Genomic DNA, 27,466 nt, shown 5'->3' on the forward strand with positions numbered 1-27,466 from the left:
GATCACAGGGTCGTTGGACTGAGCCCTGCATTGGGCTCTACACTGAGCGTGGAGTCTGCTTAAGATCCAGTCTCTCTTCTCTCCCTCTCCCCTACTCTGGTGCTCTCTCAAATTAAAAAAAATTAAAAAAAAAAAAAAACAAAACCCAAAAAAGTAGTAGTTTTTCATTTCCTTCCATTCATTCTCTCTTATTAACTGGTGTACTCTAATCTTGGAAAAGTTACGAAATCTGGTATTAAAGCAATTCAAAGTCAGTGGGCCTATGTTTGAAGCATGCCTAATCTAAAAATTTACAGTACAGGGCTATGTCCAGCACCTAATAATCCATTGAATTATTTTTTGCACCTTTGCAACTCTTACAAACATATTAAATACAAATTCAAATGGTTTAAAAAGCAACTGTATTATGGTTCACAGAAGTACAGGCTGCTTGGTCTTTGTAGTTTCAAGCTAATACTAAATGACTTGCTAGAAGCTATCTTAAATAGGTCCTGGCAGAAACAGATGTTACCTCAAGCAGAAAAAAGTATCTTCCTAACACGTTAAAAGCTGCAATTTTACTTAAACTTACCTGGGTCAAACTTGCTATAATGTTATTTTATCCAGAAAAAATGGGAGTTTTAAGAAATCTCTGACCTATATATGAATGGTTGAAGCAAAGTGAAACCCTGCTATGCTATGACTTCCAGTAATACATGAAGAATCCCCAAACATCCTAAGTCACAGCGGTCTCCTGTCTGAAATCAGAGGCAACCAAGTCTTTAATAAAATCAGCCACAAACACAAGATGATATTTTAAATATACAGTAGGAACATTTATTTTAACACTTCTAAAAGATATTTCTCCATGCCTGATGATTTGATATAAAAATCAAACCCATCATACTTTCCCCATCAGTCTCTCCACATCAAGGGCAATCAGAAATTTGTACAACATGAATATTTGCTTCTGAAACAAAAATTACAAATTAATGATAACAAAAATACACAAATCAACTGGACCCTAAACGAATTTCTAATGAAGTTCTTCCCCTTTCCCCCAATCACCTAGAGCTTCTTTCTTCAGCCTCATTCTGCTCCTTTTCCTTTCTTTGCTTGGCCATGAACTTCTGTTAAAAGCAATTTGCAATATAAAATGTTTATTAGATGTAGCTTTGCTCTGTATACAAACGTATCTAATATATTTCACTGAATTTACAATTTAAAAGAGCCTGATCCTACAAAATAAAGATTAGAAACACATTGCCTTACATTAACATTCTTTCCTTCCATTCACCAGTCATCTGATATTTATGATATACCAGGCATTATGCTTGGTGCTTGGGGATTCAGTGGTCAACAAGATAGGTAAGGCCCTTTATTTCATGGAGCTTACATTCTAGTGGGGGAAGAGAAATAATAAAAGAATAAATAAACAAGATAATTTTGGGTGCTGGTAAGCACTATAAAGGAAAGAAATACAATAAGGTAAGTGATCGAGGTTGACTCTTTTTGGAAGTGGGAGGGAGTTTTGTACTTCAGCTAGGTCTTTCTTAAGCACAGCCCCTTCTGGGAAGTTGATACTGGAATTCAGACTTAGCTAAATGATGGGGAAAAGTTGGCTATACAAGTGGCATTGGGAGACAGCAAAGGAACAGTGATACAAAGGTACAAAAGCAGCAAAGGGGCCTTTCATGTATGAAAAGGAAAGCCAAGAGAGCTAGGAAAACTGAAAGGTAGTGAGCAATAACAGTGAGATCAGAGAAACAGGAATCAGATCTTCATAGCCCTACAAGAAGAAGTCTGGATATTATTCCAAATGTAATACAATGCCAGTGGAAATTTTAAATGGAAAAATGACATGATAAAGTTAAGAGCACAGGTAGTATAGCGTAACAGTTAAGGGTTTGAGGCCAGAATAGAACAGAGCTAGGTTCAAATCCTAGGTCTGCCATGAACTAGCTATGTGAACTTGGGACTAGATACTTGGGTTTAGATACTCTTTAAGCCTGTTTTCCTGATCTTTATAACTGGAACAATAAAAAATTAAAAAAAAATTTTTTAAAGTACATTTTGAATGACACCATCCACCTCACAGAATTGACAAGGGGAGTAAATATGCTTCCAGCAAATAACAACTCAATAAATGTTAGAGCAGTATTGATGCCACGGATTCAAGGTAGAGGATATATAAAACAACTCTCAAAGATTCTGGAGGAATCAGAAACACTGCTTCAACTATGGTTAATGATGATTCTCTAAAGTAGTGCTTCCTAAAGATGAGTACAATTTTAAACAGGGGAGAGGGGTTGTGATTAAATCCATTTAGGGAATGGGTTAAATAAAGTTTAGCAGATTCTGACTAGACAATTCACAAAATTTAAAAAGCTATGTGTCCATGATTCTGCAAGAGGCCATCAGAATACATGGTTTTCCACACTTTAATGGAGCGTCACATGGGACTAATGACCTGCAGAATCTACTCTGGGGAATGCTGCCAGAGGAAAAGGAATAAAGACTAGGAGTTCCTGGCAAGGTACACTGAAGACTGTACTTTTGAACTGAAGAGGAATAAACAGGTACAAACCTTCAAAAGTTCTCCCAAAGGGAAAGAATGTACATTTTGGGTGGACACTTAAGTAGTTTGATTATAATACTACCCCCTGAAGAATTTCATGAGATGTTAAGAAAAAAAAGAGTTACCTCTGTATTTTGCTTATGACGTGTACTCTTGCAGTGATTTGTCATTGCTTTTTCACCTGAGTAGAAGAGGGAACAAATTGGACAGAAGAATCCAGCCTTCGGTACAAGAAAGTCCAAATCTACAGGATGGAAGAAAAAGGGGGGAAGAGAGTGGAGGAAAATTAATAATTTATCTATAGCTGTGTTAATTTATCTAAACACAACAAACGTGCTAATCACAATATATATTTACATATAAACATAATATATACGGCTGTGTACCTAGGGATCAAGAGCAATTAAGCTTTTAATCACAAAACCGATGTCTCTATCTTTGAATGGATTCTATAATATTCCAGAGCCTCCAGGATACCATGACATTCCTTCAGAATAGCAATTTACTGGAAAATAATCTAAAAGCCTTTGAAATAAACCTTTTTGGAATCCTATTAAAATAAATCAAGAAAAAAAGAGGCAGAACGATGGGTAACTGCTTGGGGAATATGCTGGGTAAACAAATATGGTGCTCCTTAGCTCATTTTAGCTGGCCACGAAACAGTTTGCCAGCCAAGCTTTCCAGCATGTTCTATTTAACTGAAATTTCTGCCTGGGCAAGTATAACTCAATTCTTTCCATAGCAGCAAATGAAGTACAGGAATACAAGAAGAGACATTTCCCAGAATGCAAAGAAAACCTTGCTAGGCCTAATAAACTGTCTTCAGAAATGCGAATGTCAATTTCTACTCTAAATAATCATCTAAGCAAGGTTACTGCATTAGTTATCTAAACAACAGAACGCTTACTATGGTACCGAACTTTTATTTCATATGGAGAAGGAAAAATGTCATGTTTATTTTTACCTTCGGGAACATCAGGTACCACTGATTTCCCTAAAGAATCCTCAATCTTCTTACGTTTTCGTTCTGGTTCTGAATCCTTCAATGCAGATTCTTCATCAACTAAAATCATTAAATTTTCAAGGAAAAAGTTATTCAAAATAGACTTACAGCCTATAAACCGAACATCAGATAGTCCCTGCCTTCAAAGATTGATTTATGGTTCATCTCTCTAAGTAAACCTTCCTTGGTTAATCCCACTTGACCACTCTTCCAAGATTCTTCAATGTTAGGAATAAATGGACAAAAGCTAACAGCATATTTTGTTTATATATTGCTCTCAAAAGAACTTAAATGGTAATGGAAGAAGCCCAAGTTCTATAATTACTGTCAAGAGTTAACTAGAGTATGTTAAAGGGTTGGGTTGGGCTGGGAAAGAGTGTGGATTAAGGAGGAAAAGACATGGGCAGAAAATAATTCTGATGCCCTGTACGGAGGCTCTTCCAATCAGGAAAAACTGAGCCTAAACTGACAGACAAGACCCTTGTCAGACAGAATCGTAAGTGAAATTACAAATGTTAAAGCCCCGCAAAGTAATATGTGAGAAACATTCAATGTTAGCAGACTCTGCATAATATGATCTTGGGGGAAAACAAAAATGGGAACTGGTTCCAAGCAATCCTGGTTACCCTCAGTAGCTGTAATACCTTACTGTTACTGTGGTAGTTGACAAATCTCCTTCACATATACACCATCTACTTAGCGTTTATCTTGTGTGAGATAGGCAGGTCAAATCATCATTATCCCTATTTCTTCAGAGACGGAGAAAGCAAAACCAAGACACAAGAAACTATAGGCATGCCCAAGGTTGCAAGGCTTGGACAGAGGCTAGAACCAAAGCTTGTGACTTCAAGTTCAGTGTCTCTCCATGCAACTGAGCCACTCTTCAACAAATATGAGGGGATGGACAGGAACTATGAAATCATTATTCCTGGTGTCTTACAAGTCATCAAGTCCTAAAGAGTCAATTAAAAAAGGCTCTCCCTTTTCTTGACTTGATTAAAATAGTCTGTAGTCTCTTCCTACAAAAGTTTATTCCCTCACCAGAGTAATAATAAACTTTCTCAAACATATTTGCTCCGGCTACATTTATCTTGTAATATTAAAAATATATGTTATATATAATTATTTAAATAGATTAGAACAATTATTTTAGGTTTAAAATTATTTAGAAAATTACTTTTGCTTCTGCTAGGTCCTTTTGTCAAAAGGTATTGTCCATTAACAGAAATAAATTGTTATATAAACAGTATATAAGTCATCTTTATTCTTCAGCTGAGATGAGGCAGTTCTAGACAAGCTGGTAGTTGCAAACAGAAATCCTGGGAGAAAAACACTCTCATGAAATCATGCTAGGAGCTATTTGTCAGATTACCAAACTACTAACTATAGCTTTATATCAAGGAGAAGTTATGGAGAAGAACACACAAAGAAGGAAGAGTACCCACTTAGCCATGGGAGAGAGCTTCAAGAAAGACATGAACAATAGTAACGAATAATGCAGAGAGGTCAAATAAAACCAAATTAGGAAGAAAAGAAAACAATAAATCAAGCTGGGGGGTTCTCTGTCAACATCAATTTCAGGAAGGTGAATTAGAAAGAAGTCAAAATACATTCAGTTTAATGAGAAGAAGTGAGAACAGGTGATTCCTTCCAGATACTTCGCACTGAAAGCAAAGAGAAGGGGTGGGAACCAGAAGGATTCCCAAGTTAAGGGCATGTTTTTTTTTTAATGGGAAAGACTTGGCCATATTTTATATGTGAGGTGCCACGGTAGATCAAATACAAGTTGGTAGACAGGGGAGATACTCTATCTGCTCTGGTAAATGGAAATGAAAGCAAGGTTATCCAGGGAGGAATGAGCTGGGTAATGCAGCAGGTGATACAGAGTGGGGAAAGACCTCTATTACATCTGGTTAGGAAATGAGGAAGAAAGGAGGCCTAGAACAGACTGTGAAGCAGCACTGAGGGCACAGCTTAGATCAGATTCAATGAACTTGGACTGGATCACAGTTGGTAGTTTTTCCTTAAAGAAGACAGGACAGAAAAGCAAGAGGGCAAGGAGGGTACATCAACGAGAATGGTACAAAGAATACCTTGTAGTGCTGTTTAAAGTCATCCTAGTAGTTGATTTTTTGCTTTAACTCTCTGAATCAGTTAACTTGAGACATGGAACTGTGTGTTTTTTCTTACCCTTTTTATAATTTTGCTCTGAATATAATAGACACAGTGACAAATATTTGTTGAGTGACTAGAGTATTCACTCTCACTAGACACTGGTCCTTATTTGTTTCAACATACATTTTATCAATGTTTAGACACCTTGTTTAATCCATTGGCTAGCTGCTTGGCAGCCTCCACAAAGCAAGGGATCTGGGCCCACAAATAAGAATTGAAGAATGATTTCTACTTGAGGCTGCAACATGGTCAGAATAACCTTTTGTGTATCATTTCCACAAAATTGTCATGTTTTATTGTCACATTCTATCATAAAAGGACTGCCTCCTATTCTGTTATCCCATTCTATTATATTCCATTATCTTCAAGTTACAAAGACAAAAATCTTTATCCAGGTAAGGCTGCCTTCTCTGCCTCACCACCCCCCCACTCTATTTCACTGCTTTTCTACTTTTCTTCTTAGATGGTAGACCTTTGGAATTTCAATGACCACCTTGTGTTGTGTTACTTTCTACACTCCTCCCCACTTCCATCAATCCTGCTTTACCTTCACTAATTTGGAAGGCCTCTTCACCTTTCACTGGTTCTGTCGCAACAGCTCTTTCCGATGGTGGTGTTTTCCCAATTCTAACTCTCTTGGTTGGCGTTTTAGCTTTAAAGAGAAAGTCTAATTTATTGCTATAGTAATAGCATGCCATTCTTAGTTCAGAAATTATTTTGATCTTCCTAAAGTGAGCTAAACCTATTACTCTATACCATCAAAATATTACTTAACAGTGAAATGGTACCTTTACAAATTTTTCTAATTCCTAAATCTCAGGAAAAACTGGGAAGCAGTCTGGTATAACATCCTTCTATTCATCACAAGCTGTGTTTTCCAGTAACACAAATATACCATTTTCATTCCAATTCTAATTTGGGCACTCTAGTTTGCTTTCCAGCTTTGTCATCTTTTCTTGAGGTATGATAACTTGGGACAAAGTCTGCTCTATAGTTAAAAGAAATCTGTGAACTTGCACACATTTCTTTGGATAGTATCACTGGCCATATAACTGCTTGTTGACTTCTTATATTAACACAGGAAAAATTATTAGTAATGATGCAACATTTTAAAAATTGTAAATGAAATCCCCTCATAAAGCAGAAAAACTACCACTTCTAAATATCTACCTGCTAAATGTCTTTCAATCATGGTTTTCAGATCTTCTTCCATAACATTCTCATTTATTGGACCAACGTGGGACAAGGCTTCAAGTTTCATCTTCTTTGTGTCCACAGCTCTCTTCTTTCTATCCCCCCTTTTATCTGTGGGATGGTCATTTTTGCTTTGTGCTAATTCAACTTTTAAATCATTGTCTCCATCTTCCTCCTCTCCAACTTCATCAACAGTAACAAAATTAAGCTCTTCTTTAAGGTTGTTAAAATCTGCCAGGGAGTCTTCATCCTCTTCAGTTACTTCATCCAAAGTCACTAAATGCAAATCACTGCTGTCATCCTGTATCTCATCTACAGTAACTAAGGTAGAAGGGTCTTCAGGCATCTGGGAAGAAATGAACCCAATGGGATCCCTTCCAGTATTTCCCTCATCTCCTTTAGTATTTAAAGTGGTAAAACTTAAGTCTGCCGATTCATTTAAAGGTAGCTCCTCAACTTCTCCAATTTCATCCACAGTTACCAAGCGTTCCTGTTTGAGGAGATCTTGCTCTTCAGCCACTGACAGTACAGTAACATCTTTAGGTTCACTATGGGAAATGCAATCATCTTGATCAATTAACTCATCTAATGTAAGAAGTGAATTTGAATTTTTTACCATTTCTTCCATATTTATTTCTTCTTCATCAATTACTTCATCCACAGTGACTAGAGCTTGTGCTAGATGTGCAGCTCCATCTTCCTCTTCCCCAATCTCATCCAATGTTACAAAAGATAATTCCCCCTCAACAACACGAGGGGCAGAAGTTTTCCCTTTCTTCTTCTTTAAGTTAAGTTCAGAGGAAGGGGTATTTTTCAGAGCTTCTTTTCTTTTTCCCTTTAGTGGGTTCTGCTTGGCTTGAAAAGGATTTACTTCTTCTATAACCTCATCTACTGTGACAAATTCATCCAAATTAAATGGAAATGATGATTCCTGTTGAAAAGATTAAAAAAAAAAATCACAGAACTGTGAACAGAACCAGATACCAACAACTGGTCAGGTTCCAAATAATCTCAGTAAATGTGCATGAAGGATCATCTGTGAGAATTTCAGGGCAAAGAAATTTCCTATAGGCTGAGAGAAGCTAGTTTTTAAAGCCCCACAAATGAATCAGCTCTAATTCATAATAAACAACACCAAAGGTAAAATCTTAACAAGATCAACCTACTTTCACCTTTACTTAATTTCAATAAGATTACAATTATCTCCTAAGTGATATACGAGTTTTGAAATATGAAACAAAATACTACACTTAAAAGCACTTACCAATTACAACAATGTAAAGAATTTACTGTTCCCTGTTAAATGTTACCTAACAAGTGTTCTAGGAGACTTATCGGACTATTAAAAGTACCTCAAATGCAGCCGGAAAGTAAATAGCTAAGTAGATTGCTCCATTAACCAATTAAGATATACAGCATTAATATGAAGTTTATTCTTACTAAGTAAGACTTAATGTCAAATACAACTGCATTTGAAAAAAAAAAACAAAAGAAAACAACAGTATGTGGGACGCCTGGGTGGTTCAGCCGATTAGGCGTTCAACTCTTGATTTCAGCTCAAGTCATGATCTTATGATTGTGAGATCAAGCCCCATGTTGGCTCCACACTGAGCATGGAGCCTGCTTGGGATCCTGTCCGTCTCTCCCTCTGACCCTCCCTCACTTGCACACACTCTCTCTCTCAAAATTTAATTCTAAAAGAGACAAGAGACAGAGAGAGAGAGAAAAAACAGTATCTGTAATTTGAAAAATGGTGTTAATACTAAAGAAAATAATCCCCAACAGGCCTCCTACAAACTTAGTATGCTATCAACAATCAATTACTAGTATATATAATGACATTAGAACATACACTCAGTAAGGGGGTGGGGGAGGGAACGGACATGTAAGCATTTGTAATACCCACTTATTAAGACAACAGAAATAACTGTTATCCTTACTTCTGCTTCTTAAACTACTACCATTTCTCCTTGCCCTGAATAAAATAGGCCCCAAATCATCCCTTACCAGGGGAAAAAAATAAAATGACTAAAAAAATATTTTATGCATGGTAGGAAACCTAAAATATCAAACAACAACAACAAAAAGAAGACATTTATTTGGCAGTAGAACTTAGTACCAGGAAAGTAAATCTTAAGAGCCCATCCAGTTAGGTTAAATTGAGCATCTCAAAAGGAAGACCTGTTTGCAAGTTCCACAGAATGGCAAGGACCCCAGTCAAACACCAGTCTTCTTTACACATGTGCTTTTATTCTGTGTTTATAACCTACTGCCATCAATATAAGATTGGAGGGATTTTCCTATTTTAATTCCCTTCCTACCCCTGCCTAATTTTTTGCCCTGCACCATGAACACAAACCATTTAGCCTAGCTCAAGGTCAAAAAACAAATTGGTGGTAGGGTCAAAAAAAAGGTATCTCATCCTGTCCCTTGCTCTGTATCAAATTGACTATTACAGGAGAGACAGACACAAGTTACACCACAGATGAACTCTTCTGTTGAAGGACAGAATAGAAGGCTTAATGTTAGTGACTTGTTTCTTACCTCTTTAGATTTGGAACTTCTACCAGTGGTGCCTTTAGGATTCTTAGTGTTTTGCCCAGCCAAAGTCTGAAACATTAAGTAAAAAAATATAGAAAAACAGAATTTACAACTATGTTATTAATGTCCTTAAAAAAAAAAAAAAAAAAAAAAAGAATCCAAACACCAAACAATATCCAAACACATTTAATTATGCAAACAGTTAACAGGTATAGCACACTAAGTCAACAATCATTTAACAGTACAGGCATCATCTCTGTAAGCTGCAGTTAAATTGTTTTATTGATCTTTTCTTCCCTATAGCCACAATGTCTAAGTTGGGCAATCAGTAAGCTGATAAAGGAAGCTTCACTTTAAAAAAGAAAACCGTTTCCCATTCAGAAGCAGAGTGCTAAGTCACCTCAGGACATTCACTGCAGAATTTTTTTTAAACCAGTTATATTTCTGACCACATTTTATCCAAATAATGTTTTTCAAACCTGTTAATAAATTACTAACTTGAGCTTATTATTTAAATGTCTATTGGCTTAACTCGGTGGAATCATTAAGAGAAACTGAGTTTGGGAGTGGAGTGAGGAGATGAAAGTACAAAACAAGATTACATCTCCTACTCCAAAGCTACCACAGCAGAGCTATTTCAAAGATACACTGAGCCATTCTTCCTACCCTCCTCACCTTATTGTTGCTGTCATCCCGTTTCATGATGGAAGGTCTAGCCTCTGTTTCCTGAGATTGTTTTGTAATATCCCTGTAATCCAGTTTAGAATCCTTGCCTTGCAGGGCTGAGATCCTTCCACTGCCTCCTCTGGTAACACCGCAATGAGTGGGTCTGAATTTATTGCTGTTTTCAGCCAAGCCTGACCTGGCACTTGGAGGTTTAAGGAGACCCAATTCCTTGGCTGAAAGTTTCTTTTCAGCATTTATTTGATCTCTGAGTACAGATTTTAGAAAACTTTTCTGGTTTTCAGATTTTGAAGCTGTAGCTTTTGCCTTTGGAGAGGAGACCATACCAGCCTTGATGCTTGATTTAGTGCTAGGTGTATTTGATACAGCCAACATACTAGTTTTACTAGTTTCATCAGGCTTGTTGGCCTGACCCATTCCTTTATTTGGGTATGCCTTGATCACAGCATTTTCTGCAGGCTTTTCTTTCACTGCTGCCATAATCTTTTCCAACTTCTCTGCAACCATCCTAGCATCATTCCTTTCAGCCTTTTCTGTTCCTATCTGCAGATCCATTCTGGTTTCCTTACTATTAATTTCATTCTTCTCCTTTTCATCCATGTTACTTTTCTCAGGAATTCCCTTTTTGTTCACTGCTTTCTCATCCCCAATGGCAATTCCAGGTACTAAGGCCACAACGCAAGGAGATGGTACTATTTCTGAAACAGTTTCGTGTTTGTCCACTTCAGCTACAGCTTCTATCATAGACTGTGTAATCCCAGAAAAGAAATCTTCTGCTTCAGCTGGAGATTCTTCTAGAATTCCTTTAATGTTCCTTTCTTCTATAAATGCACTGTCAGATGTAGATAATTCTGTTTCAGGGTTAATAATTTCTGCCTCTTCCTTCTCAAAGTCACTGGTATACACCTGCTGATTTAAAACACACTCCTCTACATTTTCAGTAAATAATTCAATACTGATTGGAGTGGATGCTACAAGAGGAATTTCCACTTTGACCTCTTCTCCTTGAGTTTCAACTTCCAACGTTTCAATAGCAAAGTCAGAGTCACATAGTGCTTTTTCAGGTTCTTCCACACAAGGTTCTTCCAGCTGTACAGAAGTTTCTGTTTCAATGTTGGGAACAGTTTCTTCTTCAACCTCACTAGGTTTAACAGAGGGACTATCAGCTGCTGTTTGCACCTCACTTTCATCAACTGGACTGTTTTTCAAGTCAGGGCTAAAAGTATTTAAAAACAAACAAAAAAAAGAACACAAACAAAAACACAAACAAAAATCAAACTATGATGAGAATTCAACCATTATAAATAATCCTCTTGATGCCAATTGTTAAGACTTCCTGATGCATTAGTAACAAGCACTGGGAAATCCAGCCAATAGGCATTAAAATGGTTAAGATGTTTTGACATAAATATGTAAACAATATAAAATTTTTAAAAAGATCCTCCATTGCATTGAAGATTTCTTCTTAGTTCAAAGGAAATAATGACAAAACTATGATCACTGATAAAATTCTTCTAACCAATTTTTTTCCTTGTGGGTCACGTTTGCACTAGACATGAGAAGGCTGAATGTGAGACATCTCAAATTATTAAGATCTTCCCAAGAGTGCTAACTAAAATAATAAAATATATGTATAGTTCTACAATGAAACTAATAATCCATGCATTGAAATTTAAAATTTTAAGTGAATCTTACCTAAAATGAACAGAAAAAGAAACTGGTAGGGAGAAAGGCTATACTCTTAACCATGTCAACTCTTTTTTTTTTGGATGTGAGACAGATTTGTTTTTCCCAAGAACTGTATTTATTACTAATAGTAATACGTAAAAGAAATCTTTCTTTGGAAGTATCTTTTAAATACTCTATTGGATTCAAAGTTAGAGGTAAAACTAATAGAATCACCTTAACATAAAGTATGTGCCTTTGGCCACCTGAGTGACAAAGTATATATTAAAAGAAATCTTTCCAGTTACAGAAGAATAATTTAGAATTCTGAAGTCTTAAGTAAAATTGTTCAGAAGAAATGGAGAAAATGCATGGCAAGTATATATAATTGATCTTTTTTCACTGTGGTCTTCCTAAATCCAAAGTAAACAAAAGTGTATGTGATTCTGTAATTCAACTTCTTTCATTGAGACAGAGACAGAATAACTTTTTATATTAATGTTCCATAGATCAGAGGTTATCTTGAAGAATGACAAGGAAAATCTGAGCTTCCGAAGCAATGCTATCAAAACAAATCAAATGTCACAAATACATCCACTTAATTACATTAGAAGCAGTACATTAGAGGAAGACATCAGAATGCCATTTCAATACCTCATAGTAAAGAATATTGGTTTTTTTCCTCCTAGTTTTCAAGGAAGGAGGGGATGAGACATCCGCTCGATATGATTCTCAGAGGATGGCTATGTATCTTTTAGTTAATGCAAGATGAGGCATATCAGTGTCCTGAGATGTTAACATTTCAAAACTTTGGAATAAGTAAGTGCTACCGTATCAGGGTCTAATCATTTGCGACAATAAACTGGTCTTCCCCTCCAAAGATGGTTAAGTTTAAACTTCCAAAGGAAAAAATGTTCTAAGAGATTGGAGAAACACCTCTTGATGAAAAGTTATAAAGGCAGAATTTGAGAAATTTAAGTTCAAAAGTCAGTAACGACAGACTTTAATCCGTATGTATTCTATTCATTTATATAACCTTCCTTTATATGCTGAAAGGGTTTAAAACTTTTTATTTGAAATAATTCACATCCCTTATATTCAAAAATACCAATGGCTGATTTTAAGGGTTCCAAATCCTTCGAACTAGTCAAAATAAAACTTGTGGCCAAGTACAAATATGACAAAGATAAGAAAAACTTGTGACATTTAGTTATAGCAGTTATGTAAATAATTGCTTCTCAAAATATAAGCTTTCATTTTTAAATTTACAAGACTCATTTTCAATAAAGAAGATTAAATTCAAACTCCTGCCTCATTATAGAACTAAACCATTAACACTAAAGGCTTTATAAATTAGAGCTATACAAAAACACCAAATCTACTGAGCTAAAGGAAAACAATGGAGACGTTGATTCCTGGCTCTAGGACATAGTAAGTCCTTCCACTTTACCATATTTAAGGTTTGTCAAAAAAAAGCTATTATCTTTTATACAAATCACTATGCAGTTCCATACTTCAGAGAGCATGGACCTACTTAGAAAAATGGCTTAATACGACGTTTGTTTATATGCATTTGTCTTTTAAAATTATAGTGCTTTCTTCATAGATTTCATTTACCAAAAACTAACATCTAGTTTTCTGGCTAATATGGGAAAAAGCCTCCGTGTTCATCAAGTTAGCCTGGAGAGTCAATTTGAGATGTCAAATAAATGAATTATTAACACCGAAGTATAAAAAAAAAAAAAAAAAAGAAGTCTTTTAAAGATCAAAGGAATACACAGTCAAATTTTGGGAAATGGCACAAAAAAGAAATAGGAAAGACATCCAGGATATAGGTATCTAATTTCCAACCCTGTCCCACTTCCACCTCCCCATAAATACCAGGGTTTCAAAACTCAAAAAAAGCTGGACATGAGAACAAAGGTTAATACCATACCCTACACTTGGCGAGAAACTTTAGACTACAATTTAACAATACTGAAGATTAGTATTTACATTTCAGAGGGCCACTGGGAAGTTCCCAACATTATTAACGAGTTGGTGAAAACTGCACCTTGCATCCTTAATCACATGGTAAGTAAATAATGTTTACATGGGAGGAAATGAGAACAGGCAAAATGTAGAATATTATTAATACATCCATAGATTTCCTTTAAAAATAGGAAATACATTTAAATACATTAAACTAATTATAAACAAAATAATCACATCAAGATGAATTAGCACTCAAAAGTGCCTCAAAAACAAAAACAACACAAGCACCAGTATTTTCCCAGGATCACTTTACCCCGATAAAGAAATGTGAAGTATTCAGGCCCCATCCCACGTCTTTTTCTCTAATGTATGTAAGTCAGAAAAAACTGCAAAATGGAAATTAAGTTATTAGTACTAGAATTTTAAAAGTGAATTTTATAAGATTAAACAACTATCTGTAAACTCATTAAGAAGTATCTTTGGGGTGCCTGGGTAGCTCAGCTGGTTGAGCGTCTAACTCTATTTCAGCTCAGGTTATGATCTCATGGTTGGTGGGTTTGAGCCCCACACCAGGCTCTGGCTGACAAAGAGACCACATGGGATTCTCTCTCTCTCTATCCCCCTCTCTCTGCCCCTCCCCTGCTCACACGCACACAGGCTCACTCTCTCTTTCCCTCAAAAATAAACAAACTTAAAAAAAAGAAAGGATCGGGGCGCCTGGGTAGCTCAGTGGGTTGAGCATCCGACTTCGGCTCAGGTCATTATCTTACAGTCTGTGTGCATTCGAGCCCTGTGTCCGGCTCTGTGCTGACAGCTCAGAGCCTGAAGCGTGCTTCCAATTCTGTGTCTCCCTCCCTCTCTGCCCCTCTACTGTTTTACACTCTCTCAATCTCTCTCTCTCTCAAAAATAAAATAAACATTAGGGGCGCCTGGGTGGCGCAGTCGGTTAAGCGTCCGACTTCAGCCAGGTCACGATCTCACGGTCTGTGAGTTTGAGCCCCGCGTCAGGCTCCGGGCTGATGGCTCGGAGCCTGGAGCCTGTTTCCGATTCTGTGTCTCCCTCTCTCTCTGCCCCTCCCCCGTTCATGCTCTGTCTCTCTCTGTCCCAAAAATAAATAAAAAACGTTGAAAAAAAAAAAAATTTAAAAAAAAAATAAAATAAAATAAAATAAAATAAACATTAAAAAAAAAATTAAAAAAAAAAAGATCTTAGATTTTAAAAGGTGAGTCAAATAATGAGAGGAAAAAATGACCAGAACACAGACAATAGCTGTTCGTGCAGACCTGAAACTATGTCAAATGAAATACATAAGATGAATTTTTGGAAGAGCCTACTCACTTAATCAGCTGGAGTTAGTGTGGCCAAACTGTAGGTCTACCTATATTACATGTGACATTACCACTCAATAAGCCCTTTGTGGGCTTCTATATTCAACAGTGCTGTTGGCATTATGTCTTAGACATGTGAACATAATTGGTATTAATAATGTACAATTTAAAAAAGTCTGTACTGACACATACAGCAAACCTAATTGCTTAAAGTTACCAACATATTCTGAAGTACTCTTAATTACCTTTATCATTTAAAAGCCTCATGTAAGAATTACTAAGACAAACTGAAGCAACTAGTGGCTCAGTCAGGTGAGCATCCCACTTCAGCTCAGGTCATGATCTTAAAATTAGTGCATCAAATAAAACAAAATATCCACATTTAAACACTTTCAAAATGCTCTTTCAAACTGATAAGCTCTTATTATAAAGACTCTAACAAGGGCAAATCACTTAGTATTAAAAAGGGAAAAGAATTCTAAATCAGTGATTCTCAATGAAAAGCAGTAAAAAGAAGGTAATTAATTGGTTGAGGCAAAAGTGGTTATAAGGGTGAGAAAGTTACTAAGAAGAGGGTGTACTATATATAGTCTAAATAAGACTAGGAGTCACTAGTTTGTGTAAACACATAAGAACAAGTTTTCATCTTTTATCCAAGTTTTCAAACATTATTTTGTTTTATAATAAACATCCTTCCCCCAGTTGTTTTCAAAAAGTATCAAAATACATACTGAATACTTTCTTTTTTGGTTTTAAGTCAATGAAATTTTATTGCTGTGTTTAACTTTTCTGGGATAGAAAAATCTAACAAGAATACTGATAACAGAAATTGAGTTGTTCAAGAGTCCTCACGAAACATTTCATAAAGAAGTCATATTTGTGTATTTAATTCAAACTGAGTTTACATATTTGGTTTTTCTAAAGTATCAGTAAATACCTTACAGAGACTAAAAAACAAAACAATGCTCCCTCAAACAGTCATAAAAAAAACAAAAACCAAAAACCAAACCAAAGACACACAAACTGCCCCCACACTTCATATATATAACACAAAATGGACATGGAAGATACAAACTTTTTGCTACAAGTGAACAATTACTATAAAAGGCAGAAACAAAATTCAGTAATTAAATACTATGCAAAAATGACAGCAAACTTAAAGCAACATACCTTTCTTTTCCTAGTTCTGGGTCTTTGTCAGCTTGAGCCTGTAACACAATTCCACATTTCATTAGAGGCTATTCTACCGGATTTTAAATATTTAACCCATCAGTGCAATGTTTTCAGTTCTTAAAATCTAAGCTAAAGAAGCAAGACCACATCTTAAAAATAAAACAGTTTTCAGTGTCCACTTTAAATTTCAGATTCTAGAATTTTCTTCTCATTAAAAAGCCCTTAGGTAGGTTATAGAGAATAAGTGACACACAGAAATTAATGACAGAAAGTCTCAATGTTGATACAAACAAGAAACTTTTTTAACTTTAAAAGCTTAGAATTACTGCCTTTTTTAAAAGAATAAAAACCATCAACATCTTCATTGTGCAATTATTATTTAAAAAAACTACTTATAAGAAAGACTATTGAGGATGGCTGGAAGGGTGTTGGGTGGGGCGAAGGGCTAAATGGGCAATGGGCATTAAGGAGGGCATTTCTTGAGGGGTGCCTGGGTGGCTCAGTCGAGTTGAGTGTTCAACTTCAGCTCAGGTCATGATCTCACTGTTCATGGGTTTGAGCCCCGCACCGGGCTCTGCACTGACAGCTCAGAGCCTGGAACCTGCTTCAGATTCTCTGTCTCCCTCTCTCTCTGTCCCTCCCCTGCTGGTGCTCTCTCTCTCTTTCTCAAAAATAAGCACTAACTAATAATAATAATAATAATAATAATAATAATAATAATAATAAAAAGGAGGGCACTTGTTGGGATGCACACTGTGTTGTTATAAGTGGTGAATCACTAAATTCTATTCCTGAAATCATTATTACACTACATGTTAACTAACTTGGATTTAAATAATAGTAAAAACAATCTTAAAAAAAAAAAAAGGCTTTCTATTCAAAACACCTAGAAGTGCTGAGCAAAATTTAACAATAATCCTTTTAAACATGTATCTAAACCACTAAAAAATAATGTCCTAGGGCCCAAAATGGAAATTAAAATTCAATGCCTATGGGGGCACCTGGGTGGCTCAGGTCATGCATGATCTCATGGTTTGTGAGTTTGAGCCCCGCACTGGGATCTCTGCTGTCTGGGCAAAGCCCACTTCAGATCCTGTCCTCCTCTCTCTCTGTCCCTTCCCTCCACCTCCCACGCATGTGCTCTCTCTCTCTCTCTCTCCCAAAAATAAAGGAAGTTTATAAACAGGTAACATTCGACGCCTATGTAACCAACAATGGTCCAGGCACTGGACATATCAGTGAACAAAATAGCAAAAACTGTCTGCTCTTTAGAGCTTATACATACTAGCTATATGCTTTTTCTGTGGGAATCATGTGTATTCTGAGTGGGGAATTATCTTTCTCTGTATTTTGTCAGATTAAAAAGTGAAAATTATACTTTAAAGAAATTGAACAATGTGCCTAAAGAGGATTCTGGTGTGGGTGATGGGAGTCCCAGGCCTTCGTTACTGGGGCATCTTGCTGGGCAGTCTACAGTGTAATGATACATAAAGATCAGAGTTGATAAGCCCCAATCACAGTATTTACAATCAATCTTCCCATTCACAGGAGAAACTTACGGGGGGGTGTGGGGGAGCTGTATGATAGTAGAGGAAATCTATACCAGATACCCTTATTAGCTAGCTTGCTTCTTTATTCATAAATGAGAAAAACAAATGCACAACAGAAAGCAAGATAAGCATACAAAATAGACTGAAGATATTTCAGAGAACTGCAATCAGTTCCAACTGAAATCCACAAAATCAGTTACAGGTGTTACTTCCAGAAAGACAGAACACTAAAGAGGAAGACTTTCTTCAGGAAAAGGAACACACCAATCTTTATAAATTCACTGAGTGCTCTAAGCAGGATATATGAAGTCCCAAACCAAGATAAAACCTTCTTCACTGTGCTAGCTAGCCATACTGATCCTCCTTGGAGTTCATGAATCATCAACTCTGTCCTTAAGGACTTAGCACTTGCTCTTCTTCTTTAAAAACCTCCCTTCCTTTTTATTTGTAGAGCTTGCTCTCTTACTTTGTTCAGGTCTCAAATAACTATTCCTCAGAGGGGCTATCCTTGACAACCCTAAAATACACAATCGCCCCCATCTATTACTCTCTCTACCTTTTTATCTTGATTGGTCTCCATAGCACTTCATAGCATTTTTTACCACCTGACATGTGTGTGTGTGTGTGTGTGTGTGTGTGTGCATGCGTGTGTGCTTGTGAGTGAGAGAGACAGACACATACATACATACAGACAGAGATTTATAGATTTATAGTCTGTCTTCTCTATTAAAATATAAGCTCCTTGAGGACTTGGGACATCAACTCCTCTGTTTATCCATGTATTCCAACACCTAAAATAATGCTGGCATATAGATAAGGCATTAGATAAATATCTGCTTAATGAATAAATGAATAAAAGCTGAAAGCCTTCAAAAGAAAAAAATACATGAGATATGATTAGAATCAGCTTTCTCCTTAACAATACAGGTTAGGGGCACCTGGCTGGCTCAGTCAGTAGAGTATGTGACTCTTGATCTTGGGGTTGTGAGTTCAAGTCTCATGCTAATTGTAGAGAATACTTAAAAAAAAAAAAAAACCAGTACAGGTGAGGAGCACAGAATTCTCCATCTAGAAAACCTATCAATGAAATATGTAAAAGCAAAATAAAGTCAATTTCAAATATGCAGGGATTCAGAGTGTTTACTGTCCATACACAATTTCTGCAGAAAATTATTTGATGATGTAATCTAGCAAACAGAAAAGCAATCCAAGAGAGGAGGAGATACAGAATCCAAGAAATAACAGAAGTAACTCAGAAGAGCAATAAAAATAAAGTAAACATATACAGTTGCTTTACAAACAAATGGCCATAAATTTAGAAAAGTGAGAAGAATCACTCTAACAAGAGTAGATTCTAGTCAACAAATAGTAATTAAGTTATATAACCTGAAGACCATGAAGACAATCATCCTTTTTCCTCTCAATAACAACCCCTACCCCAAACTACAGGAAATAATCCAAATACTGAAGAAAACAAAAACACAGCATCATTTTGAAAAACGAATGGGAATATAAGAAAGTCACCTCCAACTGTACAAGATACTGTATTTCCTTCTTTACACAACCACCCTGATACTACTGAATTCTGTAGTTAGTATCTTTTTTTTTAAATTTTTTTTTTAATGTTTATTTTTGAGACAGAGGGAGACAAAGTGTGAGTCGGGGAGGGGCATAGAGAGAGGGAGACACAGAATCTGAAACAGGCTCCGGGCTCTGAGCTGTCAGCACAGAGCTCGATGCGGGGCTCGAACCCACAAACCGTGAGACCATGACCTGAGTCGAAGTCGGACGCTTAACCAACTGAGCCACCCAGGCACCCCTGTAGTATCTTCTTAATCAAGATATCAAAAATACAGATATTAGTTTTTAGTACTTAGAATTAAGCCTTCATGCTTCATATGCAGGGGTAACTATAGTTACATAACTAAAGGTTGTAACGAACACCTGTGTAAGTAACATTACAGGTAACAAAAATGAAAGGGGGAGGGTGTTGAAGAGGGTAATACAAGGATGCTAATTACTTAATTAACTCATTATAAACACAGTAAATTAAAACCTGTCATTTAAAACATTTGGGGACATGATTTATTTCCATTTCCTAGTCTAGCTTTTATTACTTCTCATAGAGACTATTACAATACCTTGAAATTAGTCTACCTGCTTCAACCATCAATTTACCATTTTTTGAATCAATATAATGGACACTATGTGACATGCTCAAGACTACGAGGCTGTCTTATCAGTGGTGGAGCTAAGACTTTGTTCTTATGTTCTTCAATTTAATAAGCCATAACAATAAGGTTCTGAATAAAAGCTTGGGAAGTACAGTATCAATTCAGGCATAGGTTTTTGATAATTTTCACTTGTTTCATTTTCTTTAGGTATAAAGATGTGGGACTGTATTTTTAGAAAAATAATTTCTATATCATCAATGTTTACTATAATTCTGAACAATGTCATAACAAAAATATCAAAAACACAAAATTTTAAAAATACAATATTCTGTTGAGATGCTAAAAACTTTTAAAATTGTTTCTGAAATTATCAGCTTAAACAAGTCACTCATATTTGTCTGAAATCAGTACCTACCACATGATACATTTACTTATAGATGCTCTATTTAATTTGGCTTTAGATGGTGGAATTGTATTTTTTCTTGAGCTAGCATATGATTTTTGGCACATTAATAAACAAAAAAAACCCATGCAGACACCAAATATAGACCCTATTATTTACCTCCTATTATGGAGATACAATGAAACTATTACAGAAAACGTGTTAATTTTTTCGAAGGTGGTTTACTTATCATTTTCATACATGTATTATTACTGTGTAAGCCAATAATCTGTAACTCTTATGTCTTATACAAGAGTTTGAAATAAATTAAAGAAAGAAATAAACAAATTTCTATCAGCAAAAGGCCAAAATGGACCAAAAGTAGACTCTGCATTCTGGAGATAATTATGACCATGTTACATATATAGAATCATTCTACACATATGTCTGTAATAAGTATCAGAATGAATATGTTACATTTTTCAAAATTACTTCACATGACTGTAATTTAAACAAATTTATACTGCGCCATAAACCATGACAATTGGAGTAGTGATTGCAACAAAAATTTTTAAAAGAATGTCTAAACTTAGTACCAATTTGACTACTCTCCAAGAATAATTCTTAAAAAATTTCCTTCAGAGTACCTCTTTCTAGTTTTGGAAGAATGACCTTCACAGTTTTTTTTCATTTTCTAAAAGCACAGAAGTTTATACAAAATAATCTTACCTCTGATGAATCCATCTTTGGAGATAATGTGCAGGTCAATACATGGTCACCTATGTTCTGTGGATTTTGTTTCAGAAAGCTATACATTGATTGAGCAGATTCAGGGCTATCTAACTGAAGAATTGCCTTTGGAGAAGATAAAAAAAAAATATTAAGTAGCTCCTAAAAACAAAACAAAACAAAACAAAAAAGACCTAAAGTACAATTGCCATATGATCCAGGAATTCCACCCAAAATAATTGTAAGCAGGGACTCTAATGGACATCTGTATGCCCATGTTCATATCAGTGTTATTCACAATAGTCAAAAGGTGGAAGCAACCTAGTATCTATCAACAGATGAGTAGATAAATGAAAATGTGATATATGCAAACAATGGATTCTTATTCAGCTTTATTTTTATTTACTTATTTTGAGAGACAGAGAGAGAGAGAGAGAGAGAGAGAGAGAGAGAGAGAGAGAGAGAGAGAGGCAGGCAGAGAGGCAGAGAGAGAGGGAGAGGGAAATTCCAAGCAGTCTCTGCACCATCAGCATGGAGCTGGATGCAGTGCTCACACACACAGAACCGTGAGATCATGACTGAGCTGAAACCAAGGGAGTCAGAAGCTTAACCAACTAAACCATCCAAGTGCCCCTATTATTCAGCTTTAAAAAGGAAGGTAATTCTGACATGTTACAATATATTCTGAAGACTTTAGACTAAGTGAAATAAGCCAATCGCAAAAGATCAAATATTGTATGATTCCACTTATGTGAGGTAGCTGGAGTAGTCAAATTCATAGAGATTAGAAAGTAAAATGGTAGAATGGTGGTTGTCAGCGGCTAGGAAGAGGGGGAAGGAGGAATTACTGTTTAATGGACAGAGGGTTTCAGTTTGGGAAGATAAAAAAAGTTCTGGAGATGGATAGTGGTAATGGTTGTTTAACAACATGAATAAATACTTAATGCCACTGAATGGAAACTTAAACAGGGTTAAAACAAAAAGTTCAACAAAAACACTTTCTAATTTTTATAAAGAATGGATATATTTTTCTTCCAGACTTCAAATGTGATTTCAAAGGTGAGGTAAATCTTCATTTCAAAGGAAACAAGAGACAACAATCCTTAAAATGTTGCAAAATCAAGGCAAAATGGCAAAGTATGATAGGTATTTTTAAGAAATTTAAAGAATACCTACCAAAAAATTAAACTTATCAAAATTCCTTATGCCATCTGTCATCTCCCTTCCCTATGTCACACTATTTCTAAAGTATTTAACAATCTAACATGCTCTGTATATCAGAAGCATGTCAAAATTAGTCATCTACTTTTGATGAATTAGGTGCTTTTTCAGAAGCAAACATTCTCAACTCTGATATGAAATGCTACTTTTCTAGGTAATACATGCTTTACCAAAATCTAGTTTTAGGGGTACCTGGATGGCTCAGTCAGTTAAGTATCCAACTTCAGCTCAGGTCATGATCTCACAGTTCAAAAGTTTGAGTCCTGCATCAGGCTCTGCACTGCTCTGAGCCTGGAGCCTGCTTCAGATTCTCTATCTCCCTTTCTCTCTCTGCCCCCTCCTCCTCTTAGGCGCAGGTGTGCACTCTCTCTCTCTCTCTTGCAAAAATAAACATTTTTCTATTAAAAATCTAATTTTAAGTATCTGAATTAAATATTAAACACAGAGGGCACAGCAAATGTAAAGAGGTTAACAGTTTCTTTTAAGGAAGGAAGCCAAACCATGAAGTAAAGGGCTGATCATTTTATACTTCTTCCCATATAACTAAACAAAGAGACCTAACAACTCTCTATGTGTTTTATGGCTGGAAGGGACTTTAGGAACTATCTGGCAACACCTTTTTTCAACTGAGATGAGAACTAAAAGTGTAAGCCAACTCAGCCAAGGTCACAAAAGTAATTAAGCTTAGATGAACTCAAATCTGACCTTTCCACTGACAGCTCAGAGCCTGGAACCTGCTTTGGATTTTGTGTCTCCCTCTCTCTCTGCCTCTCCCTCTCTCGCTCTCTCTCAAAAATAAATAAACATTAAAGAACAAAAACAGAAACAAAAAGCTAGGAGTTCTGAGGAGAAAGTGATCATCTCTTGCTTCTTATCACAGCACAGGAAAAAATATGCTGATCTATCATAGTGCTGCTAAGAAATTAAATAATGTTTATAGGTGCTTCAGTTCAGAAGATGAATTAAAAGTTGCAAACCCATGTGGTACATGGGTGGCTCAGTTGGTTAAGTATCTGACTCTTAATTTCAGCCTAGGTCATGATCTCACAGTTCATGAGTTTGAGCCCTGTGTTGGGCTCTGCAGTGACAGTGTGAAGCCTGCTCAGGATTCTCTTTCCCCACTCTCTCTCTCTGCTCCTCCCCTGGTCACACTCCAAATCTCTCAAAACAAACAAACAAACAAACAAACAAACAAACAAACAGCAAATCCTTAAGAGTACAGGGTTTAGTCATATATTCTCTACAGAACACACAGCTAAAACAGAAGGGACCTCCTTACCTTGTTTTTGTTACTCATGAATACGTGGTGATCTACTTTTCCAAACTGAAGTCCAACACAAAGTACACACTGAAGTCCATCTTCTGGTAAGTTATCAAGATGTACAAATCGATTGTAAATTTTATCTACATTTGCCTGTAGTTTTTTAAGAGAGAACACAGAAAAAGTATGAATTATTAAACTGTAAAACACAGATTAACAGTAAATTTAATTTTTCCAAGGTCAGATGATGTTCTCTCCCAAAGGTAAGAAAATGACTATGTGAGTGAAGACAGTGAGATCTTAGTTTTAGATTTCAGTAATCAATGAAACAATATACTGAAACACGAAGTATAATCTTTCTTTTATCAACATAATATTTACCCAACACTTAATATACCTAACCCACTTAATATGGCTCCAGTATCTGGAAAGTATTTTCACATTATGGACTACCATGACCCTTTACTTTTTATTTGAACCAAGATAAAACCCACTGTATACTTCCATTACCTCAATATTTTAAAATAAGTACTAAGGTTTTATTTATTACAGGTGAATAACCAATATTTCTACCAATTAAACAAGTGTAATAAGGTATTTAAAAGAAAATATTACCTCTGGGTCATTTTCTTTAATCAAGGTTGTAAATATAGCTTCCTAGAAAAGGCAAAACAGAGGGAAAGTATAAGTCTTCCTCATTCATATATTTAGTCAAAATTTATAATAAAATAACCTATATGAATAAACATTAAGAATTATTTCATAAAATAAGAAGTCAGCAAGTTTTTTAAAAAATTTTCCTTCTAAAAATTTTTCTAAATTTTTTCCTTCTAAAAATTTTTCCTTCTTCCTAAGCAAATTAGTCAAGTCCCACCTTAATAGATTTCAATTCTTCCTATTCCCATAAGTACATCAAAGGTTATAATAAGGTGGTGTCAGGGAGGACATTCAACTTCACATACAAGGAATAAGAGAATTACTTTAGCAGACAGTAAGAGAATTCAAATTACAAAGTGAAAAGTGTATAAGCAAAGTAGAGGATAAGGAAGAACAGAAATATAGGCTAGTAGGGGTACCCGGGTGGCTCAGTTGGTTAAGTGTCGGATTTTGGCTAAGGTCATGATCTCCTAGTGGTGGGATCAAGCCCCGCTTCTGGCTCCATCATGGGCGTGAAATCTGACTGGGATTCTTTTGCTCTTTGCCCCCACCCCACATGCAACTCACACACTTTCTCTCAAAAAGAAAAAATGCCAAAAAAAAAAAAAAAAAAAAAAAAAAGGAAAGAAAGAAAGAAAAAAAAAAAGAAATTTAGGCTAGTAAAAACAAACAGTGAAGAGTATTAAATGCACAGTTATTTAGTGCTGTTGAATTATAAAGAAGGCTAAGACTGGTATAAGACAAAAATGTCAAAGCTGGGAAAGGAAAGCTAATGGAACTTTATCTTCAGAGCCTCTGGTTCTTAACTTTGTTTTTTCTTTTCAAAAGAATACTGACACATATAAAACAATACCACCAATTACATCAGAGTGACTTTCAACAGAAGGCTCTCTCAAATTATATGCCATTTCCACTTTCCTCCAGGGATTCTAATAACTGTGTTTCCTAATAATAGATAACTGCTATTATCTCTTAGCAGTTAATAGATGTTTATAAGCCACAGAGAAACAGTGAAGGGTTTCTACATCAGTTGAATTTGGACAGACTTGAATTTTATGTCAGTCTCATGACTTTGTGGTTTTAAGACACAAAACTAAAGTTAGAAGATATAAAGAACTACTTTTGTTGGGTCTGTTGTTTTTCCTTATTTATCAAGAAAGAGAGAGAGTGACAGAGAGAGGGAGAGAGAGAGAATCCCAAGCAGGCTCCGCACTGCTAACACAGAGCCAAACTCGGGACTTGAACTCCCAAACCATGAGATCATGACTTGAGCCAAAACCAAGAGTCGGTCACTCAACCAACTGAGCCACTCAAGCACCCCTGGAGTTTTTTGTTTTTTAATTTTTTTTAAGTTTATTTATTTTGAGAGACAGCACAAGCGGGGAGCGGCAGAAGGAGGGAGAGAGAGAGAATCCCAAGCAGGTTCCATGCTGGTAGCACAGAGCCCAATGCAGGGCCCGAACGCACAAACCATGAGATCATGACCTGAGCCACAATCACAATCAAACAATCAACCAACTGAGCCACTGAGGCACCCCTAGTTGGGAGTTTTTAAGAAACAAAGCAATGATGGTTGGGATGAAGAGAGAATAAACCCCAGAAATATTTATGACTTAAAATATACAAAACAGATTATGCAAAACCAGAGAAAACTCAAAAATAACATCTGGGATTCGGAGGGCTGATAATAGCAGTAACACGAGAACAGAGAGTTGTCGAGGCACCTGGGTGGCTCTTGGTTGGGCATCCTGTTCTTGATTTCAGCTCAGGTCATGATCTCATGGCTCCTGAGATCAAGCCCTAAGTTGGGCTCTTCACTGACAGCATGGGTCTGCTTGGGATTCTCTTCCTCTCTCTCTGCCCTGACCCCACCCATGTTCACATGTGCTCTCTCTCTCAAAATAAACGAACATAAAAAAAAAAGAATATTGTCTACAGATGGTTTTCAACTCTTTTTCGATTCTAAAATATATGAGGGGTTGGATTCCCTCAATATGGAAGTAACTCTCAAACAATGGACTGGGAGATTATGAAGGAAAAGGAAGCTTTCTCAATGATCAAAAAAAACATTAACCTGAAGAAGCAAGCCAGGAAACACTTAACAGACTACAATAAATCCAATTTAAAAATTTTATAATTTTGTAGAAAAACTGATGGTAAGTCTATTATTTACCTCATCTTTTATATTCATGTTTTCAGGAACCATACTAATTGAGAGCTGATTTCCATCCATTGATATTGGAAAACAGGTATAAAATTTTACCATAGAATCTGCACATTTTCTATTTACTTCCATAAATACCTGTTAAAATAGAAATTACAAGAACAAAAAAATAAATTTCTTATCTAAGTTACTTTTTCTTGAAAAGATTTAATACTTAAGAGTCAAATAAACTGAATAACTTAGTAAATGTTTTAAAGAAAAAAAAAAGGCATTCCTCAAAAGCGAGGCCAACAGACTCACAATATTACAACCATAAGGAATGGATGACTGCATTTATAAGGCAATAGTAACGAGAGAAATAAGAGTGGACATTCTAGTAAATGACATTAAGGAAAATCTTATCTTATTCATTACTGTATCCTTAGTACCTAGAGTAGTATCTGGCATATAGCAGACATTTAATAAATACTTGTTAAGTAAATAAATTTAATGGTTGGTAAAATATGAGAAATATGAGAATTGAAAGAACCAAATTACCATGTTATTTTTGATTTTGCAGTTTTCCTAATTGTGAAATTCGTAGTTTCACACATTTTGGTTTTAATTTTCATCCCTGGCTAAATGAATAGGCTGAACATTCTTCTACATGTCTTGGAGTTAATGAGATAGAAATCTTCCATATATTTGTTCACAGTTGTAATTCTTTTTTTTTTTAATGTTTATTTATTCTTGAGAGAGAGAGAGAGCGTGAGTGGGGAGGGGCAGAGAGAGAGGGAGACACAGAATCTGAAGCAGGCTCCAGACTCTGAGCTGTCAGCACAGAGCCCGACGCGGGGCTCGAACTCACGAACTGTGAGATCATGGCCTAAGCCAAAGTCAGACGCTTAACCAACTGAGCCACCCAGGCGCCCCTGTAATTCCTTTTTTAAAGAATTATCTCTTTGGGTCATTTGCCATTTTATTTATTGAACTTTTAATATTTTACAGCATAATGTGGGTATGAATCTTTGTTTCCCTATTACAATAATTAGAA

The 27,466-nt window shown here is 35.9% G+C and overlaps 1 protein-coding gene across 10 annotated transcripts in view; it reads right to left on the bottom strand.

Moving 5' to 3' along the window:
• Positions 1 to 788: 788 nt before the first annotated feature.
• The window catches only part of ZNF638 (zinc finger protein 638), a 138,269-nt gene continuing 111,591 nt past the window's right edge, over positions 789 to 27,466 (bottom strand). For 7 of the 10 annotated variants that reach the window (XM_060658198.3, XM_060658150.3, XM_060658140.3 and 4 more), the window contains 12 exons: positions 26,443 to 26,571; positions 24,228 to 24,269; positions 23,631 to 23,765; positions 21,131 to 21,256; positions 16,293 to 16,330; positions 10,146 to 11,370; positions 9,474 to 9,539; positions 6,906 to 7,860; positions 6,283 to 6,402; positions 3,522 to 3,620; positions 2,683 to 2,801; positions 789 to 1,109 (listed from right to left, as the gene is read on the bottom strand). In XM_060658198.3, coding sequence (XP_060514181.1) covers positions 1,044 to 1,109; positions 2,683 to 2,801; positions 3,522 to 3,620; positions 6,283 to 6,402; positions 6,906 to 7,860; positions 9,474 to 9,539; positions 10,146 to 11,370; positions 16,293 to 16,330; positions 21,131 to 21,256; positions 23,631 to 23,765; positions 24,228 to 24,269; positions 26,443 to 26,571 — 3,120 coding nt within the window. In that variant the 3' untranslated portion in view covers positions 789 to 1,043. Of the gene's footprint in view, positions 1,110 to 1,251; positions 1,379 to 2,682; positions 2,802 to 3,521; positions 3,621 to 6,282; positions 6,403 to 6,905; positions 7,861 to 9,473; positions 9,540 to 10,145; positions 11,371 to 16,292; positions 16,331 to 21,130; positions 21,257 to 23,630; positions 23,766 to 24,227; positions 24,270 to 26,442; positions 26,572 to 27,466 lie in introns of all 10 variants that reach the window. The other 3 variants (XR_013554681.2, XM_060658155.3, XM_060658184.3) reach the window with 3 other exon arrangements.

The sequence above is a fragment of the Panthera onca genome, chromosome A3, assembly GCF_046562875.1.
Source record: "Panthera onca isolate mPanOnc1 chromosome A3, mPanOnc1 haplotype 2, whole genome shotgun sequence".
NCBI lineage: Eukaryota > Metazoa > Chordata > Mammalia > Carnivora > Felidae > Panthera > Panthera onca.